Source organism: Drosophila novamexicana, unplaced genomic scaffold (assembly GCF_003285875.2).
Source record: "Drosophila novamexicana strain 15010-1031.04,08,12 unplaced genomic scaffold, DnovRS2.1 tig00001062-arrow-arrow-pilon, whole genome shotgun sequence".
In the NCBI taxonomy this organism is placed as follows: Eukaryota; Metazoa; Arthropoda; class Insecta; order Diptera; family Drosophilidae; genus Drosophila; species Drosophila novamexicana.
In genome coordinates, this window is record NW_020824838.1 from 182,952 (window position 1) to 200,223 (window position 17,272).

Consider the following 17,272-nt stretch of genomic DNA (forward strand, 5'->3'; position numbering starts at 1 on the left):
GCACATTATGCAATCAGCTGAGATGCCTTGTCAGCGTTTGTTTATTATTTTTATTTTTATTTATTTTTGTTTTCTTTTTTGCCTTTTCATTTGTATTTCGCCTCTTTTCAATTCAACTTTCACTTGCGCACCGCTCAATGGATGCTGTGGGTCGCCGCCGTCGCCGTCGCAGTCGCAGTCGCGGTCGACGTCGATGTTGGCCTCATGAATGTGAACGATCATTAAACGACGTCATTTTGGCGCTTTTGTGTCGGACAAAGCGGACTTCGTAAACCCAGTTCCCCGAGACCCACTTGACGAAATTTCGTTAATGAATTTAGACCACAGTTATATGTTTGCAATAGGCCGCCCCGTCCGTCTCCCCCTCCCCATCCTCCTATCTGGAGGGTCTATCTGGCAGGTGCAGACATCGGCCGTAACCATGGACCGAACATGCCTATGATATAAGACTTCGCTGGGTTTTCGTTTTCATTAACTCACAATCCGGCATCTGGGATGCGAACGCATTTTATGTTTGTCATTTCATGGCTTTAAATGGCTTTGAGCCAACGTGGGAAGTCATGGACTAGGCCCGAGCTTTTTTTTCTTTTCTTTTAAATGGTTGATAATTATCATAATAGGCGACGTGAGATGCGGTTGCACCTCAAAAGTTGTCTCATTTCCGGACTTGCGGCATTTTAGAAAAGGTTTTCGTGTGTGTGTGTGTGTGTGGGGCACTGGGGCACTTACCATTAGACGGTTTTTGTAGGCTGCCTTGTAGAACTCATTGAACAGGAAAAAGAACATCACAGCGTGCATTCCGATCCACCAGACGAAGGCCTTCGGGTAATTGCAGTCAATGAAGAGCAATTGGAAGGCGTGCACCATGATGAGAATGAACTGAACCTGTTGCAGTAAGAAGAGGGAAGTGGGAAGAGGCGGTGATTAATCAAATGAAATATATTTAAAAATAGATAATCAAATACATAACATATTACGCTCTAAGCCAAACTTTAGTTAAATATAAATTGCGTTAATATGCCAAGATATATTCTATCCAGAAGTTAAAATAAATATTTGATTGTATCTCAGTTTCTCTTCCAATAACTATCTAACTTTGAAAAGCCATTTAAGAAACACCTCTCAGTTAAGTACGCTCCTTCTAGTTATCGATTCGGTTTGAACAGCGTAGTGTATGAGGAGCTTACCATTTGGAGCGTTGTCAGGTACTTCTTCCACCAGAGGTACTTTTGGTATTGTGGACCCATGGCCGAGAACATGTAGTACGTGTACATCACAATGTGCACGAATGTATTGAGCAGGCCAAAGAAGGTGCTGTGGCCACCTAAATGCAGGCATAGACATATATTATAGGGTATCTGACGGTCGTTTAGCCGTGCCTGGTTAACGCACCTGGAGTGAATTTGACGCCGAACCACACGGACATGGGCATGCAGCCGTGATGTATGACATGCAGTGTAGTCACCTGGCTCGTCTTCTTGCGCAGCACGAAGAAAATCTGTAAGGGTATCGCGTGTGTGGGTGCCAAGGCAATTAACTGACAGATATGGTCACACTTACCGTATCCATGAACTCTGTGAACTTTGAGAAGTAATACCACCAGCACGCATGAACCATCTGATTTGATGAGTGGGCAGGCGACAGCGACGCGAAGAAGAGATGAAATATTCGATTAGCTCGGCTTGTTTTTGAGGATGGCAAATAAATGTTCGACACACACACACACACGCACTTCTGGATACCCTAACTGAGCAGCACTTCAGCTTTTGAGCATTTCAGATCAGTTTCAGGCGATATTCGTGCCGTCAATTAGGGTATACATTAAGCGCGGCGCTGCCGTCGCTTCTGTTTCATTCGCACGCTCAATTTGTGGAGTCAATTTATGTTTTTATTGTTATTAAATTATAATCAAATTATTTTTGTAATTCAATTCAATTGAAACATTCATGCACACGCTTCGGTTCCAGTTCAATCAAAACTTTAACTAGAAGTATATTATTTTTCAAAATGCAGCAGATAGTCCAAGAAGATATAGTATAGAATGGGGAAACACATTCAATTAATTGATTAACGGTTTTGAAATTTGAAATATCATAGTCCTGGCCATTTATAAAATAGAGTTTAATGCATATTCCGGGGTACAAAGGGTTTATAAGAGTTTAAAGAGAGTTGTTTACAGTTCCCACATGGTTGGGTAGGGGTGTTCACTGTTGGGCGGGAAAGGGGCCCCAGAGTTTTCTATATTCTGTAAGAGATAACGACAATACGACAAGACTTGTCTCATTTCTCGGTTTAGTGACATTTGAAGGACATTTAAGTGCTGACAGTTATGCGTTACGGCATACACATGCTGCGACCTGGGTTAGGATCTGTTATTGTTTTTATTGGGGGAGGGGGGACGGGGGGGTTAGCATTAGTTGTTCTTATGTAGTAGATAGTTATTGCTTATGTGTATGAGTGTATAGGTGCTACCTTAACTCTTGTGAAACCCACAACTGTTAACCCGGATTGAGTACATGTGTATGTAAGGTAAGTATCGAGGTATTTATTTGTACATTATATAATAAGCCCAGAACCAATATTCAGGTACAAAAGCACACCTCATGCACACGGGCGCACACACACACACACAGACCAGAGCACAGCACCAATACGTTATCAATAGCTTATCGTTATCAGTAGAGGCTAATCAATATCGTTATTTAACGGCTCGTTGTCAGTTTAACACATACCCTTAACGTTCTAGGATTATTACTATAGTCAACTGGCTGACATCGGAAGCTATAATGTCCAGTTAGCCAACCGGAAACTCCTATCTGCAAATGTAGAGTGTGTAAAATGTGTGTGTGTTTGTTTTGTTTTGGTTTTTTATTTATCGAATTTTGGTTATTTTTTGATATTGATTTTGATTTCGATTTCGATTTTGTGGCGTGAGTTGTGAAATGATTTATGTTTTTTTTTTTGTTTTTTGAGTTTTAGGCTGGCATCGGCTTGCGTTGGCGTTCGGTTTCAGCTGCTTCCAGTTTGCGGGCTGTAAAGAATTAGGCATGGCAGACACACACACGGGCACACACATACAGACACACATTGATATTGATATTTAGCCAACTGCACACACACAGATACACACACACACACGTACATATACATTTTGGCCGGGTTAGTAGACAGCGTTTAAATGGTATTAATTAATAAAGCATCAAATAGTTGTAAGCGATATTTTTCATTGTTTTTTTTTCGTTTTGTTTTTTGCACAAATTAATTACCAATTGTTTTCTAGCATTTATATACAAAACATATGATGTATATAGAATATATATATTTAATATATATATATCTTAAGCGATATTTTCAGGGCAGTTCTATGTCTAATTAGAAACCAGCTACACATTTGCTCGCCTCGTGTAGTATTTTTTATGTGGCGCATTTATTAATTGATAAAAAGCTAAATATGATTACAAAAATAAAAAAAATCAAAAGAAAATAATAATATACATATTGAAAATCATGTAAAGCAATGCTGGTTAATCTTAAATATTTATATGGCTGTGCCTCAAGCGTTTGCATATACATAAGCTAAAATATTAATTCCAAAATATATATATATTATATATATATATATATGTATTTATTTATATGAATGCCTAGTTGTATGCGCATAACTGCGTTCTGCGGAGAAAATCTATAAATCAGGGTCTGCTAAATGGGCGCGAATTTCCCTAGGCTTTTCACTTTCACTTTCACGCTTCAAGAGCTAAGCGCGTTCCTGCTGCACACAGTCAAATAGGTTTTATTGGCATTTAAAGACGAGACACTTACTCTCCTAGATGTGGCACTATCGCTATAGTCCACAGGCTGACAGCGGAAGCTGTACGAACCCCACCAGCCGCCCATTAAACACTAAAAACGAAATCAGATTAATGCCAAAGAAAATGAGATAGAGAGAACGTAAGAAAAACATAAAATAAAGTGCACATTAAAAGCAGCAGCAGTTGCCAATTGCCTTAAGGCAGTTGCCTATTGGCAGTAGCAGTTGGCAGTAGAAGTTGGCAGTTGGCAGTTCCCAGCAGCAAGTTGTTTGCCTTTAAACGCTTTTCCAGGTCAGTTAAGCAAGCAGCCAAAACGACGACGCCAGCGATGTTGTTGTTGTTGTTGATGGATATTGTGGTTGGTGTTGTTCTTGTTGTTGTTGTTGTTGTTGTTGTTGTTGTTGATGTTGATGGTCGTGTTATTTGGTTTGGTGTGAGTGCCACTTACCTCATAGAAGAGCCACGCGCTAAATACAACCTGTAACGCATTATAGACGACCAGCATGTTCTGTAGATGTAAAGGCTTTCGATTCTCCATTAATCGCGGCCCAAGCACCTGTTAATGAAAACAAGAGAATATCGCTTAATGATTATGTCATAGTGATGTACAACAAAGTCAGTTGCTTTCGGAGAAGCCGAAGATGTAATGCTCTTTGACTGATTTTCACTGTTTCCTTACTTAACCACACTAAGGTGTTCTTTTCCTTAAACAAAAACTCAATATCTGATAGTTGTTGCTTTAAAAGCTATATAGTTTGATGGGTCCGATTCTGATGAGAAACTTTGCTGCAAATGGTTTGAATATTTAACAATAAGAAATATGTTTGACCAATTGTTTTCATAGGCGCTTTATGATTAAGTCGTTCGTTATGGACATGATTTTGCTTCAGCATTGCAAAGGAGCATAGTAGGAATATTCCTAGTAAGATATAAGATGCATGCCTACAATCCGTTTGGGCCTAGTCTGAGCCGAGTTTGAATAAGTTCTTTATATTATTTATATTTATGCTTTATGGTATCTCATTCAAGGCGTGACATCCGCTGTCTGTTTATATAGATACTCTGTTTTCTACGCTTTGAATGTGATCCCAACTAGCGTAAATATATACTCTCAAAAACATGTTAAGTATGGACATCCTCAGTCTGTTTATATAAAATACCTGTTTGTCCATAATTATTTTTAGGGCTCGTTTGCCCTATAAGGAATTTGGCTTTAACTTATCCAATTGAGTCGATGCTTCTCTAGTTATTACGCATTTGCCTGAGAATTTCCACAAACTTAAGTCCTAATTTATCGTCGAATAATACTCCTGGAATTTTGCTCATGCTTGACTCACTGTGCTGTCTGTTTCTTATCAACGCTCTGATTAGGTTGGTCTATTATAAAAACGCCTTATGACTAGAAATTCATATGTGTGTGCGTTTGAGTGTGAGTAAGCCATAAATAAAGCTTGCTCAAACAAAAAAAAAAAAAAAACACACAAAACTGTGGACGCTATCAGTGGATACGCCCACGTTGTGCGTTTTCCGCATGGGAATAGCACTTGAGATTAAGACGTAGACGCAGCTGGTCTTGTTGATATGACCTAAATCTGTGTATTAGGTGGCTAACCATATGGTCAAATCGAGAGGCCATAAAACAAACACGTGTTCCGCAGAGTGGGCGACTTACCTTAACCAGGTAGACGTATGTGAGGCACACGGCGAGTGTGGGGAAGGGTGACGACATCATGGGCCAGTCCTTAGTCCTTGAATCTGTGCAATTAGAAATGGGGCAAGAGTTACAAAACAATATTACATATATTTATAATGTATTAGTAGAAACTAAACGCGAATCAAGAGTAAAACCTGGCTACACGCATCAAAACAAAGCACAAGGCATATGTTTGAATACTGAAGCATTGTTTTTGTGGTTGTTGTTGTTGTTGTTGTTGCTGTTGTTGTTGTTTACTAACTACGCACATACACAAAGTATCTATTAGATAAGAAAGCAGGCAAGTCAACATTGCTCTTATCATCTGTACATCATTAGCATTGGGCATTGGCCCTCATTTGTGGCACGTTCATGTTTGAGACAATGTCACCAAGGCGATCATTAGCTACGCTAATGATAATGATAATGACAATGCTAATGATAATGAGAATGTTGATGATGATGATGATGAGACGTGCAGCTCATCCTGTTTAATAGACTGCACAACAATTACATTTTAAGTCCAACTATTTAAATGCTTAGCATATATATATGTAAACATATATCTTTTCAGCTTTGGAATTTCTTCATTCGCTTCATTTGGCATTCAGTTCAGCGATAATTGTCATAAAAATGCGTAAATTTAGCTGGGTGTTTAACTCATGAATAACTTATGCAACCTGACGAATAATCACGCGAATTTCGATTGCCCAAGCAAAAACTCAACAAAAGCAGCAAAATAAATAAATCAATAATAATTAAATATATGCGTTAGCAAATATTTCAATATAGCGGAAAAACAATCAAAGGCTAGATAATAAAAGTATCAAAAATTGATGAGCTGCGCACAACTGACGCAGTTTGATGAATAGATTAACAAACCGTGAAGAAAAAGTCCAAATAAAAAATAAAAAATTAATAAACGAATATTAATTAAGATTTCCAACTTGATTGAAGAGCTATGTGCCAAGTGAAATTGTTGCCCAAATATCAAATATAAATGGATTGCGAAACTTAGGACTAACTGGTCTGGTTATCACATTGGCTAATCGCAATCAGCTCGAGCCCAATCCAAACTCGGGCCGTAAAACATTTGAAGGCTCTCCAAAGTGTTAAACTATAATAAACTACATGTATTTGGTCTCAAGTTTTAGATTAAAAGTGTATTCGATTTACTTTTGCTGTCAAGTTGCGACTGTGTCTGGCCATAAAGTCTCGAGAGTTCTTATAAAAGTGCCAGACTGCATTGATTTAGGTAAGATTTATGGCTAATGTACAATTTTTGAAGGTGTCTGTAAATGCTTCAAATAAATTCAAGTTGTCCTTCTTTAGTTGCGGGTATTCTTTTTGGCCAACTGACTATTTGCGATAAGCATAGCCTAAGTATATATACAATCACCCAATGTAATATACTATCTATATTCTTGATCAATAATCGGGTTTTGTTTGTAATCTGTCTTAGGACAATAAGCAAATTGCTTGGAAATTAAGGTACATTTGAGCTCCAGCGAGTTCAAACAATTTATATTATATTATAGTTTGATTACTTTGACCTTACGATCTTATGTGGAATATCAGCCACGAGTAATCTTTTAAATCTAAAAGACACAGAGCCAAGGTATTTTTATGATTGTGTAACCTATTTATATGGTTCACAGGTTTTATGCTAACTTAAACTTGGTAGAGTTACGTCTCTTTGCTGCACACAGTATTTTCGCCTGACATTTCCTATGTATAATAAGGCGTAAATGATAAAGAAAGAAGAAGTTGTAGGCTTGATATTAGTGGAAAACCAAGTTACAAACACTTGTATCTGAAAGATATTCTAATAACCCTATTAAGCCTAATATATAAACTATTTGGCACTTATATCACACATAATTGTATTTGTGTTTGTATTATATCATAGTATTTGTAGTTTAGACACAAGTACTATGTATATGCGAAAACTACTATATATCTGAAAGGGTATCTTTTGTATCTTCCGCAACACAATGCTCTCTCATATTTAAAATAATAGTTCTTTCTGACTGGCGCCTTTTCGTTTGCCTGTAAGCCATATTTTCTAGAAATGCTGTACTATAGTAAATGCCTGTCTTTTTGGCTTTTCTTTTCTGTGGCATGCAGAGTGGCGGTATTTGATGGCTATTTTACTTCCGATATCGCGCAAATAAGTCATATTACACGTGCGCCCTTAAAATAACCACAATACGCACACACACAAGAGAGACTGGCGACACGCACAGGGAAACAACTAGCAGCTATGGCAGCTATATATAAGTATATCTAAAATCGTATGGGTATACGTAGTCGTATCTATGTCATGTTGAAACATAATTTTAGCGCATTCAAATTGCTAAACATTTGTCAAAAACGGCCTGGGAAGGGGGTTGGGGGTCAATGTGTATTCAGCAAATACAGAATATATACATATGTATGTATGTATATGTGTATATCTATCGATATGCACAGATTGATAAAGGATACATTTGAAGAGAGTAACTCTCTGCTGTATTTGATTCTGGCCAAGACGTTGACTGACATTGAAATTTCTCATTATCAGTTAATTATTTGCTGGCCTAAACCAAGAGCCGCTGTTTGAATCCCTCGCGCTCTCTTCTTTCCGGGCAATTAGTGAGCTGGTGTCAAAAATTACTCAATCATTTGTTAAACCTTTGCCGTTTTGCAGAGAAATGTGAGAAAGAAGAGCAACAGACAGACCAACAACAACAACCACAGCAACAACAATCAAGGTTACACAAATTAGCGGGCCCAAACACACACATATATATATATATATAACTATATATATATAGATGTGTGTATATATATAGAGAGGTATGTAAGTGTTAGTCGCACATGCCAACTTACCACTATGTGAGTCCATATATCTGTTTATGCTCTCGATGTATTTCATAATTAAGGCCATTTTGTTGCTATGTGTGTATGTGTGTGTGTGTGTGTGTGTGTGTGTGTGTGTGTGTGTGTGTGTGTGTGTGTGTTTGTTTGTTTGTGTGTGTGTGTGGATGTTGTTCTTGTTTCTAGTGGTGGTTCGTTCCGAGCTGCTCAGTAGTTTAATGCATCTAGTGCAATGCAAAAGGTGTCGAGCTGCAATGAGAAAATGATAAAGAATATTACAATTATGTAAAATATATATATGTACATATAATATATATATATAAAAACTATATTTTAACGGTTGTTTTCATTTTGTCATTTAAACAGTGAACCAAATAAAACACTTAAGCCCGGCGGCCGCCTTTCAACCCAATAATTATTGCGATTGGACATTTATCAGTATGCAGATAAATATAAAATAAACTAAATACATTTATGCATACACACACACACACACACACACACGCACACACTCTCGCACACCTGCATATGTGTTGAGAAAAAAAGCCCAGCTAAACAGCAGCAATAAAATGAGGTTAATAAACTAAAATCCAAAGAAACAAAAAAAAACACACACACACACACTCATATAAAATTGCCAGTCAGCATTTAAGCGGCATATTTACATGTTGTTTATAATTTGATGTTCTCGTTTTGGGCTTCGGGCTCTTGGTTCTGTTTCTAGTTCCGTCGATAAGCGCGGACTTTGAGCTCAAGCAGAAGATACGATATCGCACCTAATCAAGCGCATATCAATACAGATAAGCTCAAATCGATATTAATTTTGTGCTGGGGCCACGAAACATGCAGACCCCTAAACGTACAAGGCGGCGTATGAGTAATATTTGTCCAAACACATTCCTAAGCGCACACGCAGCTTATAAGCTAAACTAATGTTCTTATCCTGCTAGATACCTATATTTATATACACATATGTTTATCGGATATATCAGAGGAAATAAAAAAGTAAGAAGAAGAGCAAAAAATTATATGTAAATATTATTATTATATTATATTGTTATATTGAATATTTCAAGTTGTGTTTTTGCATAGATAACAATTTTAAATGAAGCGTTGCTCAAAAAATGTGGGAAATATTTTAGACTTGACCGTGTAAAGGCGGTCAGCCAAGAGAGGTTTCACTGTACAAATATTGCTTAGCCGAAAAGTAAGTAAATATTATAGGATTTGTGTGCAAAAGTGCAATCAAAGTTCAAGGATAGACCAACAAGCGGACCAAGCAAATACACTCACTCATACACAAACAGACACACAGACACACAATAAACACACTCACACACAAACACACACACACACACACACACACACACACACACACACACACACACACGTAAGCAGGCGGCACGAGGCAACTCTTTGCAACGGCCGCAAAATACACAAATTTTGTTTGGCAAATGAAAAGTGCAACAGCCGCAGCTGCTGACTCTTCGTTGTTGCCACACCCCACCCCTCCCACCCTTCCCCTTGCGTACTGCCCCTTGTCGGTTATGGCAGACGCACTTGGCATAGCAATTTACAAATGTGGCCCAAACAATATGCCGCACTTTATATAGCCATGTTAGCTCAATCGACAGGCCTCTGCATAAATAAATATCTAGACCCAAGTGAGTAGCAATTGTTGACGTCACTTGCACACACGAAGACACGCACACACACACACACACACACACATATATATATACATGCATGTACGTAAACATGGTCAGGCATTACTCATACGCCGCGTGCTGCTGAAAAAACATGAAATAATATGCGCTGAAAGGAATCTCGCTTGTCTAATTACCTCATTGCTGCAGAGACTGCACAAATGGGCCACGAATATATATGTATCTATAATACATTTAATTTGTGCCTGGCAATAATCTTGTGTTTGTGCAGTTAAGAATACACACATCGCAACAATAAGACTTAGAGCTCAGCAATTTATTGATAAGTCAAGCCTAACGTAAATTACAATATTGTAAATGTGTTTTACGTTAATAGCTCCGGCCCGAAGCGTTCATTTGGCATGACACACTCAAATATTGGGAAATTTACATGAGAAATCATTATTACACGGCACATTTTCGCAATGATGGCTTTGAATAATATATTGGACTTTGGTAATACACCCATGGATCAAGGCTGCAACTAACCGGTTCGAGCCCGGAGTTTAACTATTCACTAAAGCTTCAGTTAGCACAAAAGGGCAACAATGCCTGACTGAATGCACGGGATGATGTGTGATGATCTTAACAGGATCGTGCTCAATGCCAAAGGCAGTGCTAGTTCTGATTGCAGTTTTGGCGTGGCCAATTATCGTAGGGCAGGTGCAAAGAGGCCCCCGTCTAGGCAACACACCACAGTTGACAGCAAACAGAAAGTATGCCATTGCCAGCTGAATAGGAATACATTCAAAGTCAAAGGACGAAAGTAGATAATAGATACAAACTGAGCCACAACAAAACAAACACAGCTGAAGGCGCGCAAGCGGAAAATGCTGTCAACCGGGCTAAAACAAACAAACAAACGAAAAAAACCCCCCAGTTTGTCTTTGTCTTTGGGCTTTTGGTGCGAGTGCGAGTGCGAGTGGGTGGCAATGGCTTTGCCCGATTTGAAAGCGCAGCAAATGACACCACAAATAGGAGGCGACCCACTGCGGCTCAGATTCACCTTCGCACGGCCAGAAGAAGAGGCAGCGAAACGCGATGCCAGCGACGCTTTAAAGCCGTGCCAAATATTGCTATTTCATTGACCTGATTTTACAGCGCGCTTGTTGTTGTTTTTTTGCTGTTGTTGCCGTGCGCTCCATGTAAGCCCACACAAAAGCCAAAGCATGAAGCAACAATGCACACGAGCATGTAAAGCGACACCCCCAAAAAAAAAAAAAAAAAAAAACAGAAAGCATAAAAAAAAAACAAGCTAAAGCGAACCCCAAAGCAAAACAGAAGCCGAGCCCGCAACGAATTGAGTTTCCAGGGCGCCCAATTCAGACGGCAACATGCCGCTTAACCGGCGCCACGTTGTCACACACACGCACACGCACACATACAGACACAATCACGTGATGACGACTCTCTGCTGTAACAGCCACGGCTAACCCCCCGCCCCCCGCCCCCACACTCCTGCTCCAATGAAAGCCTGCGCCCTCAGCCCAGCGGCTTGCTAGGGTTTCTCTTTGCTCTCTTTTTTTTCGGTTCGCTTTTGCGCAGAGTCGCGCAGCGAATTTCTTGAATGAAAATCGGGCTCTATCGAGAGCGCGCCTGGATCCGTGTTGGTGTTGGTGTTGGTGTTGGTGTTGGTGTGACTCACACACAGTGTTGCCAGCTAAGCTTTTTCCGCCCCCCGCCAAGTCTGGCCGTTTTTCAAACTGCGTTTGCACGCAGCGGGAATTCTAGCTTACAATTCGTTCAATTCGTTTTACTTTTCAATTCTCTGTTAATTTCTACAAAAATTGCATGCTATGTAATTATACATATATAATATATAGTCCAGAGTATAAAGCACGTTAAATTCAAAGTGGGCAAATGGCCCTGCACGTTTAGCTATTAACTGCCAGAGAAATGTAAAAACCCAAAAATAGTTGCGAAATACAAATTATAAACATATTTATTGGTATTTTTTTTAAAGTAAATTAAGTTGTTTCCTGTCTGCTGGAGTTGGCTTTTTTTAGTCTTTCATCAGCTGGCAGCACTGCGCAAACACAGCGTTAGGCACTTGCTGCCAGCCCTGCCAGAAAATGAAAAAAAGGCTAAAACAAAACGCGTTTAATGTGCAACCAACACGCCATGAATGACGCCTGAAAGACGCGTGGCTCGTCGTAATTGTTGTTGTAGTTTCAGTTGTTGTTGTTGTTGTTGTGGCTGCTCGTATTATGTCAGTGAGTGTATGAGTGTATGTGTGTGTGGGAGTGTGAGTGTGAGTGAGGAGCTGGGCCGCGCCTCGATTCTCGCCCAGCAAAAGGTGTCACGTGCGTTTTGAGCCAGGCATTATTGGGGGGCGTTCTGGGTAGGGGGTGGGGTGCTTGTTGGCTGGGGGTTGGTTAAGCAGCTCGCGTTTTCAATTTGCCATTGATTTTTGTATGGCAACAACTTGGTAGTTGCCAAGTGTTGACAGTGCTCAACGGGCCGGGTCAATGAATGGGCTCAGTCAAAGGTTGTTCGGTTATTTGGCCTACAATTGCAATTATCTAGAGTGTTTTGCTGCCAAATGGCAGCGCACATGTCAAGCGGCCGACAAGCGGCTAAAATGGATTTGAAATGGTAATTAAATGAACATCTAAACATCTTTTCCAGATAGCCCTGACAACTGGCACGTGTATCCATGAGATACATATGAACTGTATCTTATACAAAACGCATCTAAGCGGCAATTAGACGAAGGTTTATGCGAAACGCTTGAATCGTACATACATTTCGGCCTAGATACCTAGCTAAGATTTATTCCAATTAATTTAATATATATTTACTGCGACATTTATAGACCAAACCGATGACAACCGACAACAATCATAAGAAATACAACAATGGAACGCCTTTCACAACGAAGCAGCCAAAAAAAAAAAAAAACAAAAAACTGGTTAAAAATTGATTGGAATTCGAAATTTGCTTAAATCGCAGCAAGACTCTTGTTGCCAAGAGCACACAGCTAAGAGCTACCCTCTAAGCACGATGAAGAGTATACCAAAATGTCAGTTTCTTTACTAATTATTCATTTATTTATATTTGGCCACCATTTTTGGGTATTTCCGAATGGCCTTATACCACGTTTTACATCAGTAAATTTACGTCTCATATTAAGCATATGTATGTGTTTAAGATTCGGCCTAAAAAAGAAATTCCGCCTACATGTCTCTAATCTGTCCAGATCTTTGGGTGGATGGAGACTTTTCACTTTACATGACATCCACAAATCTGCACAACTTTAAAATACCCTTTGTGTAGGTTTTTAATGGGTAAACATGAAGCATAAATTAAATATTATAAATAGGAATCAACTATAGTTCATTGACTGCTGCGCGAGTTATTAACAATATAAAGATATAGGTCCCGTTCAACTCTAAAATAAATTATCGAAAATTGCGTTAAATTAGCGTAGATTATCGTTAAACATTCTGATGCGAAAATATACATTTATTTGCATACGATCGAATCAAGTCAAATATAGCGAGCGTGAGTATTTTCAATTCTACAAAAACAATCACGAAATATGAATTAAAAAACGGCTTGTTAGTATATGCTTGACTGGGCTTAAATTGTGGACAATGTGGGCAATTGTTTTTTCTTCTTTTTTTTTTTGTTGTCATTTATCACCTGGACGATGATGTAATCCACGTAATGAAATATTCATAAGGGTTCCAGGAAAGTCTAAGTCAGTTAGACTTGGAAAGTGTTGTGTGCCAAAACAATTTAAGGAACTTTTGATTAATACAAATGAATTAGATAGAATAGAATTCTCTTATAACGGACATTTTTCCATTCAAAAATTGCATAAATGTTGATTCCTTTTTTAAATGCATATTTGATTTGATTTTCAACAATTGACACAAATTTGATTAAAAATTGCATTTAGTCAATGTTTTGTTTATTATTTTTAACCCGAAATTTACCTTGTTTTCGTAGTAGCGTGCGTTGCAGTATTTTTCCTGTGTATTGTCTTTGCTCGAATTTGTTGCAAAAATTTGTTTAATAACTATTTAATATATGCAAGCATGTATGCGAGTAGAAACGTGAACAATTTGCCAGTGGCTATGGAAATTGGGAGGAAAACCAGTTGAATTTAGCTCCGATTCGATTTGATTGATTATAATTATAAGTGTGCGTCGGTTGTGTGCTTATATCGTAATATCAGTTATATCGTAATATCAGTTATATCGCTTGCATTAAGGATATGCGTGCGTGTTGCTGTTGTTGCTGCCGTCGCTGTTGCTGTTGCTGTTGCTTTTGTTGTTGCTGTTGCTGTTGCTGCATTTGTTGTTATTGTAGAATTGTTATCAATTATTGAAATTGTTGCTGCGGCAGCTGGCATTTGCCTGGCAATCGATGAAGGCCATTAAGTACACCATTTACTTGTGGCGCGCACTCTTCGCTCTCAGCGTTTGCTTATCACACTTTGGCAACCGTTATGTGTATATGTAAATATACAAGCATATATTATTTAGTTGTGCGTGCGTGCGTGTGTGTGTGTGTGTCTTGTTTCAGTGTGGCCAAGTTCGCCAAATTGGCAGCGAAAAGCGCGTGTCCTTCCGAGCACTTTACAAACTACACTTTGAATGCAATTCAGTAGCTTAACACGGTTGGCGCAGGCGACGCGACGCTAGGCACAAGACTCGGGGCGTCGGTGACTGGGGGGACGTTGACGGGGACAATAATGACGAGGCGAGACAAGACGAGGTGACCGAGAAACCGAGAGAGGCAAAACCGCAGACAGCGACTAGCAAAGCACGACTAACTGGCTGCCGCAACGGCTGACTAACTAAGGCCGAAGACGCCGTTAAAGTCGCCATCGTCGCTGCTGCGGCCGCAGTCGCTGTCAGCGTCAGCGTCTCGGTCGCGGTCGCAGTCGCGATATTGAGCGCGCAAGAGCTGAGCTTGCGGCGCCGCCAGCGTTGCTGCCGTCGTTGATTACGAATTTATAGACTTTGGTATTTAATGCAATATGCTGCGATATGTGTCTATATACATAAATGTATGTGTAGGTGTTTTTTTTTTCTTTTTCTTATTTTTGGGTCTGTCTTTTGTGCTAATATTCGAAATTTATTTAGATCATTAAAATGAGCTTCATAGAAATGTAAATTGCAATGCATTGGCGCGCCCAAGAGCTGCAGACAACAATAACAACAACAGGTGAATACGTTGGCAGCGACGCGAGCAGCGCTGTCGCAAGCTCAAGCACTGCTTGGCTCAGCTTGACTTGGCTTCGGTTCGATGTTGCAAGGGCCCCCCAAAAAGCAATAACAACAATAGCAACAACATGCGCTGCCGTCAACAGCGGCTGTTCGTAGATATCGAATTCGAATTCGACTTCGATTTCGGCAACGCGACGCGCAGCGCGCAGTCGCAGCTTTGCGACGCGCCGTATACAAAAAAGAAGAAAAAAAACCAAAGCTGCGCACTTGTCGATCAATTAATTATTACGGCATTTCACACATACACACACGCACGAACACATACACATGCGCATGCCTTTGGGTTTTTTTTTATAGGTTTCGGCTTTTTGTTTTCCTTTCGCCCGAAAATAAATTCACGTTTTTGGGACTTTTGCATTAAATCGAATTCATGGTCAAAGCGGCGATGTGTGTCGCCAAACAACAGGCACAGCAACTGCAACAACAACAACAATGAAAGCGGCAACGGTTAACAGGTAAACTTGACGAAATGGAAATTAAGTCGCGCGCAGCCCTTTGTCGCAATCATCTAATTTGTTATTGCTTATCTATTATGCATATCTATACAGTCTTGTATGTATGTACATACATATATATATATATATATATATATATATATATATATATATATATATATGTGTGTGTGTGTGTGTGTTATTTATTGGGTCGCCATCGCAGAATGCAATTTTGTAATAATTCAAGCCCCCGCGAATATTCAAATATATCTGAAGCCACAGTTAAATACACATGCATGCATACATATATTAATATATATGTCATATAGAAACGGGCACTGCCGGTATGCATTTCAATTAGGTTATGGGTGGGCGTTATTCGAAAGGGTTTCTGGAGGCGTGTGTGGGGAGGAGGAGGGGGGGGGGGGGGTTTGTTGGTGTATCAGACACATTTCCGCTAGACAGATTAAATTCAACGCTGCAATCGCAATGCCAAGATGATTTTGATTGTGTGTGCGTGGGGTGGGGACGGGGACGGGGACGGGGTAGACAGACATTCTTCGTTTTGGGGTTTTTGGACTACGACTCGGATTTCGACTCGGATTCGGATCATTGGTCGCCTCGCGCACCTGATGTACTCTTCGGCGGGCAGCGCTCTTCGAGTGGGAGCGTGCGCTCTTTGGGTGCCTGCTTCTTTATAAATATATATATGTATATATATATATATAATATATATGAATTTTTTTGTGTGGCATGTGAATGTCTTGGAATTATGTCATATCTTCCAATGCCACACACTTGCCCACGAAACGTGCACTTTGGCTGCGGATGTGCTAGTTGTTGTTGTTGTTGTTGTGGTTGTGGCTGTTGTGAAGTTTGTGGTGTTATCGTTGTTGATTAATTAGCTGGCCAAAAAAACGCTGGCCAACTGATTATTGGCAGGTGACAATGGGCCAACATTGAGCAATGCCAGCGATTTGGACTCAATTAACTTGGCCCGAGTTGGACGGCAAGTTAACTGAGTGCAGGATGCTCGTGTCGGAGGCTGGGCTGGTTACGTAGATGTGCATCTGATTATATAGATATATTTAACCGATAGATTAGCTTATTTATCGAGTGGCTATACAAAACGTTGCACATAGATAAGCCGCTGTCTTTTTGTAGGCGGAAACTGGCACTTGGAACATTTAACGGGCAGACAACAGTTTTTATATTACGTGTATCTCTGAGATACACGCGACTTTGTCGCGGCACGAGGATTTCAACGAAGACGCAGCACATAAACGTAACACACATTAATAAAACGTATTTGTTTGCTTTTTTTTCTACTTTTTTTTTTTTTTCTTTTTTGTTAGTCACGTGTAATTGTAGATATCTCATGATATCATTATTTAGATTTGTGTTTTTTTTTTTTTTTGTGGCAATTTACTTCTGTTGCAGCAGTTGGGCAGGCAGGCCTAGGAATTAATTTGTGCGCGAATGTGAATTGAATGCGAATTTTTTCATTTATTTAATTTTATTTAATTTTTTT

General features: G+C 39.6%; 1 protein-coding gene across 4 annotated transcripts in view; it reads right to left on the reverse strand.

Annotated features, from left to right (window-relative positions):
* LOC115766047 (elongation of very long chain fatty acids protein AAEL008004) overlaps window positions 1-17,272 on the reverse strand; it is a 34,332-nt gene that overhangs the window by 1,712 nt on the left and 15,348 nt on the right. Inside the window, exons 1-10 of one of the 4 annotated variants that reach the window (XM_030709820.1) lie at window positions 17,171-17,267; window positions 14,009-14,147; window positions 8,374-8,610; window positions 5,482-5,564; window positions 4,258-4,365; window positions 2,733-2,816; window positions 1,561-1,617; window positions 1,393-1,498; window positions 1,188-1,324; window positions 730-885 (exon numbers count right to left, since the gene is read on the reverse strand). In XM_030709820.1, the coding sequence (XP_030565680.1) occupies window positions 730-885; window positions 1,188-1,324; window positions 1,393-1,498; window positions 1,561-1,617; window positions 2,733-2,816; window positions 4,258-4,365; window positions 5,482-5,564; window positions 8,374-8,431 (789 nt within the window). In that variant the 5' untranslated portion in view covers window positions 8,432-8,610; window positions 14,009-14,147; window positions 17,171-17,267. Of the gene's footprint in view, window positions 1-729; window positions 886-1,187; window positions 1,325-1,392; window positions 1,499-1,560; window positions 1,618-2,732; window positions 2,817-3,819; window positions 3,901-4,257; window positions 4,366-5,481; window positions 5,565-8,373; window positions 8,611-14,008; window positions 14,840-17,170; window positions 17,268-17,272 lie in introns of those variants that run through there. The other 3 variants (XM_030709824.1, XM_030709823.1, XM_030709821.1) reach the window with 3 other exon arrangements.